The sequence below is a fragment of the Lissotriton helveticus genome, chromosome 8, assembly GCF_964261635.1.
Source record: "Lissotriton helveticus chromosome 8, aLisHel1.1, whole genome shotgun sequence".
Classification (NCBI taxonomy): domain Eukaryota; kingdom Metazoa; phylum Chordata; class Amphibia; order Caudata; family Salamandridae; genus Lissotriton; species Lissotriton helveticus.
This window is the reverse complement of record NC_136069.1, coordinates 1,036,703,040-1,036,718,753: the sequence shown is the minus strand read 5'-3', so window position 1 is coordinate 1,036,718,753 and position 15,714 is coordinate 1,036,703,040. Positions and strand designations below refer to the sequence as shown.

The window sequence follows — 15,714 nt, the reverse complement described above, 5'->3', positions numbered from 1 at the left end:
TTATTATGGTGTTCATCCTGTTCAAGTGCCTATCCAAGTCTCTCCCACCGGAAATCCAGAGAATCTCCTCCAAGGCTGCATTCAAATGAGAAGCAAAAGGATTCCTCATGAACAAGTTCTTACCTTCATAAGATGAGCGGAGGTCAGCTATTGCACATCCGTCACACTACAAGAAAGGACGTCATTCTGGTTCATTACTATTGCACTGGCTCCCCTTTGTCATTCTGTTTCAATGCATAGCACATTATACTCCTAGCCAAGGCCTATCTTGAGTCTTCTATGTGCACTATTGTATTGCTTTTGTATATTCCCTATTTGACTCTCGTACTGTTATGTTACCTCATTCCCTCAAGTGTAAAGTGCTCTGATAACCTTCGGGATTAAGTTTGCGCTATATAAAACGTTATAAATAAATAAAATAAATAAAATAAATAAAATAAATGAAATAAATAAATAAATCGTCTGTTAGATAGATATCATCAACATATGATAATTCCTCATCATTATAGGTTTGTAGTAACTCTGTTACTCTGGCTGAAAATAACCCTGGACTATTCTTGAATCCCTGGGGGAGACAACAGAATTGACGTTGTGTCCCCATAATTGAGAAAGCGGTCAAATACCTGCTTTCCGGTGCAATGTTTTGACAGAAGAAACCGTTAGAAATATCTAATGTAGTTTTATATTCTTTACGCACAATGTTATTCATTAATGCTGCACTGTGTGCATTTTGTACTGCAAAAGTTTTGCAACAGGAGTTTAAATGTCTGTAATCCAAAACAAGATGATATGTATTGTCTGGTTTGGGGACAGGAAACAAAGGATTGTTCATGGACGAGGTGCATGTTTCAATCGACCCTTGGTATTCAAGTTGATCTAAGATCTGCCTGACCTGTTTTTTAGCTTCCTGCTTAACTGGGTACTGCTTCTGTGCAGTTGGTTGAGTTTTTAACTGGATTTTATGTTGAGGAGAATCCTCAGCCCATCCTACATGATTTTTATATAATGCAGGTGCCTGAGCTACTGCCCATTTCCTGGCACAAGTATATTTTTTATGAATTGGAATATGATTGGCGAAGGCTGGCATAATGATGTCTTCGCCATGTGAGCACTCCCTGACAAATTCAGGTGAACAGTCTTGTTCAGCTAGAAGAATGTCATAACCCTTAGAGTGCTTCTCCCAAAAGAGTGCTCTTATTTTTCTAGTTATATCCCCCTCCATCCGGAGTGTTACTTCATATAACTTGTGTGGGACACTAACCCTGGTATCAGCAGTTTCTACCTGGATGTACTCATTCAGGTCCACTGTCTCCAGATGATCATACAAGATCTTGCGAGCTACGGTTACTTCTGCTGCGCTGTCCAACTTTGTCTGAGCCCACTCCCCGTTTTTGAGTTGTGTCCCCATGATCCTCGGCATGTCTGATTTTTATACCTGCTACCTTCTTTTTGGTGAATTGGGTTTTCTTATTTTTTGGAACGTGTTGATCGTCTTTGGACTTCACGAGTTCTTCCTTGTGTTCTGATCGTCCTCTTCATTTGGATTTCTGTGATGAAGTCTGAAAGGTACGAGAGGAACGAGTATCAGTATCTTGATATCTATCAGGTTTTCTCAAATTATCCCTGTTCCTGAGGTTATACCTCCTTTCAGACGGCTCCTTTTGAGGAGACCTACCTCGGGATTGAGAACGCTTCTCTTTAGAAGTTTGTTTAGTGTTCTCCCACTTCTTTGTAGGAAGATTGAGAGTGTTTTTAATAAAGACCTTTTCAGGACTTTCATTCAGTTGGGGTTTCACTGGTTTACCACCCAAACTGTCTCTACCTAGTTCTTCATAGGATTTCTCTATTATTCTGGCTAGTTCCTGAGGTTGTTCAGTTACATCAAATTCTCTTAACTTTTGGCGGATCACCATGGATGCTGCTTCACCTTTAATATTAGCTAATATTATTGTTGAGACCTGTTTGAAATCTTTCGGTAATTTCATACCTAGATTTAAAGCAGGTTCTGCCCCGTATTCATTTTGAATCTGTTTTAGGACATCTGGTATTACCACCATAGACGGAACACCATGTGTTTGGTGTAGATTGCAGCAAAGACTGTACCCCAAGTGTCACAGTCCTCCAGGTGTGGTGCGATCCCCATTGGTAAACAGATTGTTAAAATCCGGTGTTTCTCATGAGGGGTAGTATCAGGAAATACTCCCCAATTTGAGTAATTTTTTTAGCTATCCAGAATGGAATTTGTTCCCTGTTTGCTGGTAATTTACCAATGACTGATTGTATAGTCTATGGTGTAATTTTATTTGTGTTCCCCTGGTAAGGGGTGTGTTGTGGAATCCTTATAGGAGGTTCGACTGTTAGAGTCCGCATGGCATATTGAACCAATTGTCTATGTATTTCTATTAGTTGTTTTATTTGAACTAATATTTCTGCAACTGTTATTTCTTCAATGGCAGGATGTGGTGTATAGCTGGCTAACACTGGCCATGTTACTCCTGGTCTACCTAGTGGACCGAGCCTGGTAATGTGATTTTGATGTTGTAGGGCGCCTTTAAACCAGAGCGCATGCTCTTGGTAAGTTAGTGGAATTTCAATATCCTCGAAAGGAATGTATTCCGTTGGATGTTCCTCTTCTTTGTAGAAGGGAAGATAATCCATGAATAGAATACCTCTGTCTGACGATATTCATGTGCCTCACTCACAAAAATTACCCTACCACCTCTTGATGATAGGCCGTTTGTTATAAGTTTTATAGTGATGGCTTTCCTTAAATTTTCTGGGATGATTATAGCATCCCGGTCGTCTTCATTAAAGCCTGTAACATCTAAGCCTGGTAGGGCTGAAGCTCCACCGGTTGCGTTGTTGTCGTCTTCGGTCATTTTGGTTTAATGAAAGTTTGCAAAGCAACTTTCAAGGAAACAAAGATACGGTGCACAATATTTTGGAAAGCTGTATCCTTCAGCGTTGAACAAACCAAAAACTGATACATAGGATTTTCGTCCTACTCAGTTATGGCAGATTTTTTATACTTTTACCCACTCCAGACGTCTATTGGAGTATTTTACGGGAAAAAGGGGGTCTCTGAGAAAAGCACGACTGAGTTACTTTAGTATCTAGCGTTAAATTAGTGGCTTACCAAACGTTGGGCGCCATGTACTGTAGTTCCTATATTCCCATTAGGCTCAGCGCATTGGAATAATAAATCCTATAGATTTGACGTAGGACTGGGGTCGACTAGGTCTCTATTGTATATATTAAAGTTAATAGTGAGTGCCCGCTACCTCAGAGGTCACTAGAAACTTTCTCAAATTCACAAGAAGGGATTAGTTTCTGACAACCGCATAAACATGACAACTTTGTTTCCCAAGAATAAGAAATATATCTCTAGAATCGTGAAAACAATAGATAAGTATTTCACTCAGTCACTCATGCATGCTTCGTTTCTACAGAGTTGCAGAGAAATAGAGAGACGGGTGTTTTCAATAAAAGGTTTTATTGAACAGTCTTCTTTCTCATGCAAGAAAAGTGAACTGCTACAATCGTAATGCAGTCTGCAAAGTATAATGCATACAGCGAGAACAATATTATAAAATAATACTGTAAGGGCATTGTATGGTTTCTAAACCATATATAAATACATACATAAATAACAATGGCTAAAATTACTCAACTGGTGCTTCTAAAATACGCCTACCCCAATGTACCTAACCTAAGTCTAGTACGCGGGAAGAAGTAAGTATTGTGTAGCATAGGTTTAGTTTTCTGTGCCAAGAATCTATCCAAGATTTCTCTAGGTTCTAATCAGCTCCATACCTTAGTTTAGAATGAAGGAAGTCTGGTATCTCAGTCTAGGAATTTGATTTCCCAACACCCCGCAAGGGGAGCTTGGAAACACTGAAGCTGGATTCTCGCCGAGAGAAATGCAGCGTCTTGATCAGTGGGTCAGCTCGAGGGTCCGCTTCCGTCAGCACTTGCTGTAGATAGTTGAACTGCTCCGAACCACCGTGTCTTGCTAGAGCAAGTGAAGGCATATTTATACCTTGAAGGTGTCTAGTTTGACGTAAAGTCGCGCATAATAACGTCAGGAAAGAACCCCTAGGGAATAGTAGTTCTTTGTAAAGTTCTTGGACAAATCAATATTCAAGCAAGGGAAGGTCCTTGACTGCTTAAGCCGATTTTCCAAGAAATCGTTGTGACATTTGGTACGGGTGGAAGTAGCCATGCCTGTATTTGGTCTGCATGGGCTATGTCTAAATAAGTGATTGATGTCTATGCCTATGGTAGGGAAATGTGAATTGTACCTATATAAGGACATGAATCGAGAAAATTCACTCGGAGCCTAAAACGCCATACAACACCAACTCCACTTTATTATGTACGACATTACTAAGTTCTAAAACACATAAAACATATCTAAACATGATGTGTTGAAAACCCCACCCAAAATACATAAAAATGCATTCAAAATGGTTTGTACACCAAAAGAGCATTTGTGCTGTACGCATTTAAAAGCAATGTTTCATTCAAAGCATATAGATGACATTTAAAAAAACGCTATTCGAATGAATCATGAAAACACATTTATGAAATGGCTCTTAAATACATTAGAAAAAGTCGAGACCATTCCATGACAGAATACATAAATTGTTTGGTTGTGGACAAGGTCAAATATTGTCTCTTGGAAGTATTCAAAGAATTCTTGTTCTTTCGGAATAGTTCTACTTTAAGCAGATAACTTTGTGCCGAAAAAAGTTCAATTTTGGAGAAAAAAGAAATCAAATTATAGAAAATAGAGTTCTAAAGTTAGAAGTTTGTTTTGGAAAGTGAAGGTCGAATTCAGAGTCTCACAGAACACTGTGTGCTAACTTCAAAAGTCAGTGTCATTATTTGGAGAAAACATAAAATTTTCTAAGCTGGTAAAGAATTTGTCTACTACTGTAGGTGAAAGTTGGACTACCTCGTTAAGCATATAACCGCACATAGATGAGAAGCATCGCCGTCAGCGTCAGCCGCATTAGCAATGTTCGAAGTAGATGGTACCTGTTGCTCCACGTATCTCACCGTCTGCAGTGTGCGTCTGTGAGATCTCAACGAATGCCGTCATCAGGATTGGTAGTCGCTGGGGACAACACAGTGCATGAGCCGTTACCGGTTCAAGCTAGGCATCAACTTCCGTTGGCAGGACTGATGGGAGTGTCAGACAGATGTCTAGCAAGCATTCTTATCCACATAGCAGGCATTGTAGAACATGTAAGATGCAATCTTGCCGGATTGGTCGGAATGATAGAAACCACGTGGTATTCAAATCTCTTAAACGAGTCAAGCCCAGTATTTGTATCATGCGCTCATGACACTTCATTGCCAGGAGGGTGTTCTCCAAGGTGATATGGGTATCGATGGTGGCTTGGCTTGCCATATCGAAGCAGAAGGAGCAAAAATAGTATCCCTGCTACGAGTCCCAAAACGAGAGGCAGGCCGCCAAACACAGAATCCAATAAGTTTGGAAATATGCCTAGGACTGCTTCAAAGGGTGCTAACAGTCCCGAAAAAATCCTCTTAAATACTTGTACAATACCACTCGTATCAGACATGTTTAGGATACGACCTAACATTTCTGAGAAATGTATAGGGCAGTTTGTCGATAAAAGGGCATGCATCTCTGCAGAAGTCCTTTCAACCTGCAGATCATACATCTCTTTGGCCAAGGTCAGTGGCACAGGTTTTTTGTAAAAGAATGGCTTTCATTCAGCTTAAAGTATCAATTCATTTAGAAGAAATGTTCAGTGAAGGCCATAATGGTGACTCCCGGTCTGTCTTGGTTTTGGGAAACAATACTAGCATACAGCAAGTGACCCTGGCTGACACAGTTACGAGATAGGTGGTTCCTGGCAACATGCCACAACAGCTGTGATCATTCAACATAATGTAACTTCCATTAGAAAGGTGTCTAAAAATTGGATCTATCACTGCAGCCGGAGAACCTTTCAGGTGGCAGTATAAGTTGTCCGAGGAACCATCGCAGGCCCAGTGTAAATTAATACCCTGACATAAGAGTGAACCGCTTAGTGTATTCTCGCAATTTGTACCACTAAGAAACACTTCTTTTCCCCCACTCCAACATTTGTATGTATAAGGTAAATCCCAGGATGTCTTGATGTATTCTTCACCCAACCTTTCATATACGCCTGCTGGTATATGTTCCAAACAATACTGAAAATGGAAAATCGTAACAGGCAGAGTGATTGTACCGTGTATTATCCATTCTGTTGCTGGTTTCGCAGAAACAGTTAATGGTAATCTTTCCAGTTTTTCAATGCTCAGCACCGTATAGTCTGCTCCCCTCTGTGCCAAAGTGATTTGTTTATCTGTAAGGTTAAATTCAGAAAACAATGACGTGGTGTTGATTAGACGCCATGGCACATATCCAGAACGAAGATTTTGCAACGTCCAGCCCAAAAGCATTATAGAACGCAATTGTGACTGACCATGTTGTAACACGACCAAGTCCTGTTCTATTATGTCAATGGCAGAGGATACTATGCTGTTCAAAGAATATATTCTGGATGAGAGAGTCGTTAACCCATTGTCAACTATAGAGAGAGATTTCTCTAAATTAATACGATACATTTCTCGTATTCGTTCTGCAGTCTCTGCTTGCTTTGTTTCCCATGCTTCATTATAAATGGCATAGATACCGGCGTATACAAAACGTGTATTATGCGGTTTTGCAGGTTCTTGTAAGAAGTCCCTTAAATCAACGCCATCTTTAATTCAAGATAAGTGTTGTTTTACTTCCTTTAGTATAGATTTTTGTAGCCACTCAAGGCACAGTTTTCCGACACTGTATGTTGTTACTATCCCTGGATGTTGTCTCTGGACATATCTTGGATCTGGCCTAGTGAATGTGAGCCCTTGTGTCTTATTCAGGAATATATCTTGACAGTTGTTTGGGTCTGTGGGCCAGATTAACCATTTTTTCCACTCACGATCTGTTCTGTTGTTAAGTAAAATCGTTTTTATGTCAACCACCCCCTCTGAAGTGTTACTTCTTTGAGGTGTAGGTACTGACGGTTTGTTTAAATCTTTTATCTTAGCTAATCCAAGACAAGATGTCTGTTGAACAGTGTCATTCAAAAACATTATTTGTTCTGGGATAATGCAGGCTCTAAATAAAGCTTCTAAGCCCTGCACCTGCCAATCTTTTGTGCCCCAGACAGGTTTTGGCTCAATTTTGTCTTTCCAAAAGTCAAAGCCTAAAGTAGACAACTGAGCATGTAAGGCCGCAGAATAAATTTGCTTTGTATTTGTCAACATACTTTTCATTCCTGTTCTATTAACATTTCTAAAGTAAAATGTTTCTCGATTTGAAACATTACAACCTGAAAAGTATGGAAATTTGTCATAAAATGTTTTAGAGCTATCCTTTGGTGGCGTCGGACAATGTTCCCATTGGTTATAATTTAATAAATTTCTAGAATTTGCAGATTTATGCAAGAAATGATGACCATAGTGATTATACCAGTACATTTGTTCATAATCTGATGAACCTTCTAAGTATTCATGATTTGTAAACTTTGCAGACATTTCAAAGTCTGACATCATATTATTAACAGTCTCAAAGTCCCAATCATCAGAAAAGGTGCTGGATGAAACAAAGTCACTCAAGGAAACCTTGAATTGGTGTGGAATCTTTAACAGCTCTGCAGGAACAAAGATGTCATAGTCAGTTCTGTCTCAAGCTATACCACCAGGTATAGGAACGGCTGTAATGTTCACTGATGACAAATCTCTTTGTTCACGATGGGATGATTTGTGTGGTTTGAGGAGTAAGTTGATGGTCTTACTTGCTGTGTCCTTTTTACTATATCTCAAATTTATCAGCATTCCCAAGGTAAATACCAGAGTCAACCAAAGTAGAAGAAAAAGTACACCCAACACAATCCATACTTCAATCCATGGTGAAACCAGATGAGTCTTTTCCAGTTGATGAGAGTTCTATTGCTTGTTCTTTAAAAGTTTTTTTAGCTGGCGATGTTTCATGTTCACTGGGATCCTAGGAAAACGTATCAAAGTTAATAAAAAAAAACAGAGGCAGTTCTGTCAATTGTAGGGATTGCTTCAGGATTCGTTGAAATCGCTGGAACCACTTGATCACTTGTCATCTTAGTATAGTCAGATGCTATTTCATTGTAGACAGGCGTATCTTGACAAACTGTTATTTGGGTCTCAAGAGGTATGAGTTCCATGGCTTTGTTGCATAGTCCTTTATTCTTTACTTCAAAGTCTTCGAAGGTGATGAGTTTCTCAGTTTGAACCTCTTGGATTGTAGCCAGATTAGGGCGTTTGCTACATCTTTGGAGTCCACTTGGCCTACTGCTTATGATCGGCCACATGGTGTGGTTTTACCAGGTCGATGGATACGAACCTGTTCTCCTTTCTTCCAGCAAGGGGCGGCAGTAACACTGTTCTTGATCCGTGGATTGTTAACACAGGTACTGGTTGCCTGTAAGAAGGCCCAAATTCCTTCTTGTCCGTGATCTTTTCTCTGACTAGATCCTCAATCTTTGGAATCCAGGCAGGCCTTGCTGAGTCGGGTGGTTTTTCTTCAGTGGTCGTTGCCTTCTGCAATGTGTTGCTTTTCTTGTTTCATTTAAGTTCTGCAAAACAGCCAAACGGTCTTTGATATCAAAAGGTTTTTGTTCTACCACTGAAGTGTGATGATCAAGGTCCGTGACAATCATTCTAGTTCCAAAAAGGATTTCATATGGAGTGATTCCCCCTAGAGAACTTCTTGGCAGATTTTTAAGACTACTTTGGACACTTATTAAATGTTTGACCCACCCGTCACCCGAGCCTAGTACCCTAGCTGTTATAGATTGCTTTATGTCCCGTTTTTTTCTCTCCACAACCGAATTTCCCTCAGGATGGAATGGACTAGAATACCGCAATGTAACGCCAAGATTGGCCCTGGCCTCCTTGTAAGCTTTTAAGCTAAACGCAGGACCCTGATCAGAATGTAGCGTGCCGACTGCGTATGTGCCAATAATGACTCGCAACTCTTTTATAACAGTTCGGGCGTCAGCCGAGCGCTGAGGCCACATCCAAATGAATCTTGTCTTAATATTTGTGGGACCGCCTTTGTCCATAGGGACATCTGCGTGTAGATAGTCTAATGCTGTCTAACAATGGTGTCTGTACTGGGCTGGCTACGCTGTAGTCAGGTATCTAGCGGCATTCTCTCCTGCGATATCTGTTGCAGTCATGGCAATTAATTGCAAATGTGTGAATGTGACCATTCATCCCTGACCACCAGTATAGATTTAGAGATCCCCTGATGCATCAGACCCTCTCCCAAATGTGCTTCATGTAGCAAAGCTACTCTACGTTTCCTGTTTGGAATTACTCTATCCCCTACTCCAGGGATTCGAGCAAAAGGAAGGCGTTTGCATCAATTATGTATGAATATTCGAATGGATAGTTTTGAGGTAACGCTGCACCGCTGCCTTTGCTTGTCGCATTGACAGCTAGCATTATTTCGCCGTCTATCTTTGTTTTTGAACAAGTGATTGCAGCTACGGAATTCGTTTGCACAGCTGCCTTTGCGGCTTCATCAGCCAATGAATTCCCTGAAACATGAACGCCATCACGTTGATGACTCAGTGTATGGATCACGTGAGCTTTTTGTAGTTCTTTTCGTAACTGAGCTACTTGTTCCCAAAGCAAATTATGCTTAATTGTGCCACCTTTTGCATCTTTGAAATCGTTTTCAATCCAGTTCTGCAAGTATATCATTGAATGCAATAATAGGAATCGCACACTATGAGTGTGGGGAATTCGCAATCAGTATTTTCAAGCGCCATCTTGAATGCTTGTAGTTCAGCTTGCTGAGCTGTACAATCTCCTAGAGACTGCGTTTTAGTGACCATAGGCCCGAATTTACCTTCGCGCCATCGACCTTTAACGATCGTGCACGCAGCACTATAAGCTTGTTTACCTCCAACTGCGGGTTGTGCTGATCCGTCTGTATAAATTATACATCCGTACTGTTCTAGAGGCAGAATCTCAGTGGGCAGAGGACATTCTAGTTCGTATTGTAGAAATTCTTGTGTTTGAAATAAGGGTCAAAAACGTATTCAACGTCTGTTGCAGCAAGAGAATTATCCCATTGTATCCACCTCGGACGTAAAGTCTTTGCATTCAGAATGCTCGCTTTTGTCACTGCCTCTAAGGCAGGTATAGGAGTAACGACCATTATGCACTTACCCTGTGTGAGGGCTCTCTCTTTTGCTACTGCAGTTTGAACCGCTGTCAGAATTTTTTCTGTCGAAGTGAATTTCATTTCTGCTTGTGTGTACAAGTGTGATTTATAAGCAATAGTTACTTTTTCTCCTTCATTAAAGGTTAAGTACGTGAATCTGCATCTTCCTGGAATGATTCGGATCACTAGGTTGCGTACGTTTATGCGTGTCTGTAAATGTGTTGTTGCTAACATGTCTGTTTGTACAGAACGTAACATTTCTGTGTTTTTTAGTCCAATTAACTGTTTTAAAATCAGGTTTGATTAATTCGTAGAGAGGTGTAACCCTTTCTGCGTAATTTAGAAAGTTCTTCCGAAATTTAGGAAACCTAGAATTGACTACGTTTTTCAGCGTTTTGGGAGGTTGGAGCAGCGCACATTTCTCAAGAAAGTTGGCTGCCATGCTTTTGCCTTCACTTGATAACTCGTATCCTAGAAAAAGGACGTTTAAATGGGCAATTCTTGATTTCTTGAAATTGAATTTATACCCTTCAGAGGCGAAGCCAATTATTATGGTGTTCATCCTGTTCAAGTGCCTATCCAAGTCTCTCCCACCGGAAATCCAGAGAATCTCCTCCAAGGCTGCATTTAAATGAGAAGCAAAAGGATTCCTCATGAACAAGTTCTTACCTTCATAAGATGAGCGGAGGTCAGCTATTGCACATCCGTCACACTACAAGAAAGGACGTCATTCTGGTTCATTACTATTGCACTGGCTCCCCTTTGTCATTCTGTTTCAATGCATAGCACATTATACTCCTAGCCAAGGCCTATCTTGAGTCTTCTATGTGCACTATTGTATTGCTTTTGTATATTCCCTATTTGACTCTCGTATTGTTATGTTACCTCATTCCCTCAAGTGTAAAGCGCTCTGATACCCTTCGGGATTAAGTTTGCGATATATACAACTTTATAAATAAATAAAATAAATCATCAGTTAGATAGATGTCATCAACATATGATAATGCCGCATCATCATAGGTTTGTAGTAACTCTGTTACTCTGGCTGAAAATAACCCTGGACTATTCTTGAATCCCTGGGGGAGACGACAGAATTGACCATGTGTCCCCTTAATTGAGAAAGCGGTCAAATACCTGCTTTCCGGTGCAATGTTTTGACAGAAGAAACCGTTAGAAATATCTAATGTAGTTTTATATTCTTTACGCACAATGTTATTCATTAATGCTGCACTGTGTGCATTTTGTACTGCAAAAGTTTTGCAACAGGAGTTTAAATGTCTGTAATCCAAAACAAGATGATATGTATTGTCTGGTTTGGAGACAGGAAACAAAGGATTGTTCATGGACGAGGTGCATGTTTCAATCACCCCTTGGTATTCAAGTTGATCTAACATCTCCCTGACCTGTTTTTTAGCTTCCTGCTTAACTGGGTACTGTCGCTGTGCAGTTGGTTGAGTTTTTAACTGGATTTTATGTTGAGGAGAATCCTCAGCCCATCCTACATGATTTTTATATAATGCAGGAGCCTGAGCTACTGCCCATTTCCTGGCACAAGTATATTTTTTATGAATTGGAATATGATTGGAGAAGGCTGGCATAATGATGTCTTCGCCATGTGAGCACTCCCTGACAAATTCAGGAGACCATTCAATTTGAGGAGACCTACCTCGGGATTGAGAACACTTCTCTTTAGAAGTTTGTTTAGTGTTCTCCCACTTCTTTGTAGGAAGATTGAGAGTGTTTTTAATAAAGACCTTTTCAGGACTTTCATTCAGTTGAGGTTTCACTGGTTTACCACCCAAACTGTCTCTACCTAGTTCTTCATAGGATTTCTCTATTATTCTGGCTAGTTCCTGAGGTTGTTCAGTTACATCAAATTCTCTTAACTTTTGGCGGATCACCATGGATGGTGCCTCACTTTCAATATTAGCTAATATTATTGTTGAGACCTGTTTGAAATCTTTCGGTAATTTCATACCTAGATTTAAAGAAGGTTCTGCCCCGTATTCATTTTGAATCTGTTTCAGGACGTCTGGTATTACCACCATAGACGGAACACCATGTGTTTGGTGTAGATTGCAGCAAAGACTGTACCCCAAGTGTCACAGTCCTCCAGGTGTGGTGCGATGCCCATTGGTAAACAGATTGTTAAAATCCGGTGTTTCTCATGAGGGGTTGTATCAGGAAATACTCCCCAATTTGAGTAATTTTTTTAGCTATCCAGAATGGAATTTGTTCCCTGTTTGCTGGTAATTTACCAATGACCTATTGTACAGTCTATGGTGTAATTTTATTTGTGTTCCCCTGGTAAGGGGTGTGTTGTGGAATCCTTATAGGAGGTTCGACTGTTAGAGTCCGCATGGCATATTGAACCAATTGTCTATGTATTTTTATTAGTTGTTTTATTTGAACTAATATTTCTGCAACTGTTATTTCTTCAATGGCAGGATGTGGTGTATAGCTGGCTAATACCGGCCATGTTACTCCTGGTCTACCTAATGGACCGAGCCTGGTAATGTGATTTTAATGTTGTAGGGCGCCTTTAAACCAGAGCGCATGCTCTTGGTAAGTTAGTGGAATTTCAATATCCTCGAAAGGAATGTATTCCATTGGATGTTCCTCTTCTTTGTAGAAGGGAAGATAATCCATAAATAGAATACCTCTGTCTGACGATATTCATGTGCCTCAATCACAAAAATTACCCTACCACCTCTTGATGATAGGCCGTTTGATATAAGTTTTAAAGTGATGGCTTTCCTTAAATTTTCTGGGATGATTATAGCATCCCGGTCGTCTTCATTAAAGCCTGTAACATCTAAGCCTGGTAGGGCTGAAGCTCCACCGGTTGCGTTGTTGTCGTCTTCGGTCATTTTGGTTTAATGAAAGTTTGCAGAGCAACTTTCAAGGAAACAAAGATACAGTGCACAATATTTTGGAAAGCTGTATCCTTCAGCGTTGAACAAACCAAAAACTGATACATAGGATTTTCGTCCTACTCAGTTATGGCAGATTTTTTATACTTTTACCCACTCCAGACGTCTATTGGAGTATTTTACGGGAAAAAGGGGGTCTCTGAGAAAAGCACGACTGAGTTACTTTAGTATCTAGCGTTAAATTAGTGGCTTACCAAACGTTGGGCGCCATGTACTGTAGTTCCTATATTCCCATTAGGCTTAATAAATCCTATAGATTTCACGTAGGACTGGGGTCGACGAGGTCTCTATCGTATATATTAAACTTAATAGTGAGTGCCAGCTACCTCAGAGGTCACTAGAAACTTTCTCAAATTCACAAGAAGGGATTAGTTTCTGACAACCGCATAAACATGACAACGTTGTTTCCCAAGAATAAGAAATATATCTCTAGAGTCGTGGAAACAATAGATAAGTATTTCACTCAGTCACTCGAGCATGCTTCGTTTCTACAGAGTTGCAGAGAAATAGAGAGACGGGCGTTTTCAATAAAAGGTTTTATTGAACAGTCTTCTTTCTCATGCAAGAAAAGTGAACTGCTACAATCGTAATGCAGACTGCAAAGTATAATGCGTACAGCGAGAACAATATTATAAAATAATACTGTAAGAGCATTGTATGGTTTCTAAACCATATATAAATACATACATAAATAGCAATGGCTAAAATTACTTAACTGGTGCTTCTAAAATACGCCTACCCCAATGTACCTAACCTAAGTCCAGTACTCGGGAAGAAGTAAGTATTGTGTAGCATAGGTTTCGTTTTCTTTGCCAAGAATCTACCCAAGATTTCTCTAGGTTCTAATCAGCTCCATACCTTAGTTTAGAATGATGGAAGTCTGGTATCTCAGTCTAGTGACTCGATTTCCCAACACCCCGCAAGGGGAGCTTGGAAACACTGGAGCTGGATTCTCGCCAAGAGAAATGCAGCCTCTCGATCAGTGCGTCAGCTGGAGGGTCTGCTTCCTTCGGCACTTGCTGTAGCGAGCTGCATCGGGCAAGTAGATAGTCTAACTGTTCCGAACCACTGTGTCTTGCTAGAGCAAGTGAAGGCATATTTATACCTTGAAGGTGTCTAGTTTGACGTAAAGTCGGGCATAATAACATCAGGAAAGAACCCCTAGGGAATAGTAGTTCTTTGTAAAGTACATGAGTTCTTGGACAAATCAATATTCAAGCAAGGGAAGGTCCCTGACTGCTTAAGCCGATTTTCCAAGAAATCATTGTGACGTTTGGTACAGGTGGAAGTAGCGATGCCTGTATTTGGTCTGCATGGGCTATGTCTAAATAAGGGATTGATTTCTATGCCTATATTAGGGCAATGTGAATTGTACCTATATAAGGGCATGGATCGGGAAAATTCACTCGGAGCCTAAAACGCCACACAACAGTTTCAGCAACCCATGAGAGGTAGAAAGCACTATGTAAATGCAACTACAAAAACAATAAAATACAATTTTGCTAGCTCCACAACTGGAGAAATAACACAGTTGCCCTCTAGACTAGGCCTCATGAACCTTATGCTGTTAAACCCAAAAAGAGTATCGGAAAATATTTTATTTATCAGTAGCACACAGAGAAATGGCACATTTTGTAAGTATTTAACTGATGCTAGAGAGGCTTGTGGTGAGTCTGTAGAAGAGTACAGATCATATGGGAGCCACAAAGCGTCTGTCCCACAGATTAGCGACTGACCAGCACAAAGAATCCACATGACAATATCACAATTTCAGTAGAATTACAGAACTGCACATAAAACAGCTGAACACTGATGAGCATTAGCCCAAGCTCGCCATGTAATACATACTAACACAAAGCTAGGACTGATTTCCATGTCAGGGATCAAAGAAATGTTCCCACTCACCTGGGATCTGCTGCACAAAACTCAAAATAATCATGAGCAGGTAATGGGTGTAACTGCTCTTCAAGCTGCTCCTTGGTTATGCTCGGTGGAAGTCTACGAATGACAACCTAGATGAAAAGGAAATTGAAATTGCAATATAGTCAGTCAAACTCAACGACGTTGCACAAACACAGACCATTGATAAAATGGAATTTGCAAATTTTTTTAACAGCTTAATATCATTTGTGTTGTTGAGACTTATAACTAAAAGAGCCTTCTTTTTTTAAGCCCTGTACAAAACAATCACTAAAAAACGTAATTACAAGAGTGCATAAATACCGAAAAGATAGATACTGTTTGTTAAAAACAAAGTATAGAAATGCCCCTAAAATACTTTGACTGAAAGGACATTACGGTTATGACACATAACCTAACAAAAACACTGAAATGTACCAGTTATAAGACACACACTCAACTGTTGATGCCACTTAAAAAGTTTAAATGTTACAGAGGTCAGAGCCAATTTCACTGGTACTCAGTATGCTATGAGCACATGGCATGTGCTGAACGCCTTTACCCAAACATGACTCGACATAGAGTGTATTGTAAGGTCAGGGCTTGGCCATCATTCATGACCAA

The 15,714-nt window shown here is 40.1% G+C and overlaps 1 protein-coding gene across 7 annotated transcripts in view; it reads right to left on the bottom strand.

Annotated features, from left to right (window-relative positions):
* The window catches only part of UPF3A (UPF3A regulator of nonsense mediated mRNA decay), a 726,694-nt gene that overhangs the window by 665,868 nt on the left and 45,112 nt on the right, over positions 1–15,714 (bottom strand). For all 7 annotated transcript variants that reach the window (XM_078657881.1, XM_078657879.1, XM_078657878.1 and 4 more), the window contains one exon: positions 15,097–15,203. In XM_078657881.1, coding sequence (XP_078514007.1) covers positions 15,097–15,203 — 107 coding nt within the window. The remainder of the gene's footprint in view (positions 1–15,096; positions 15,204–15,714) is intronic.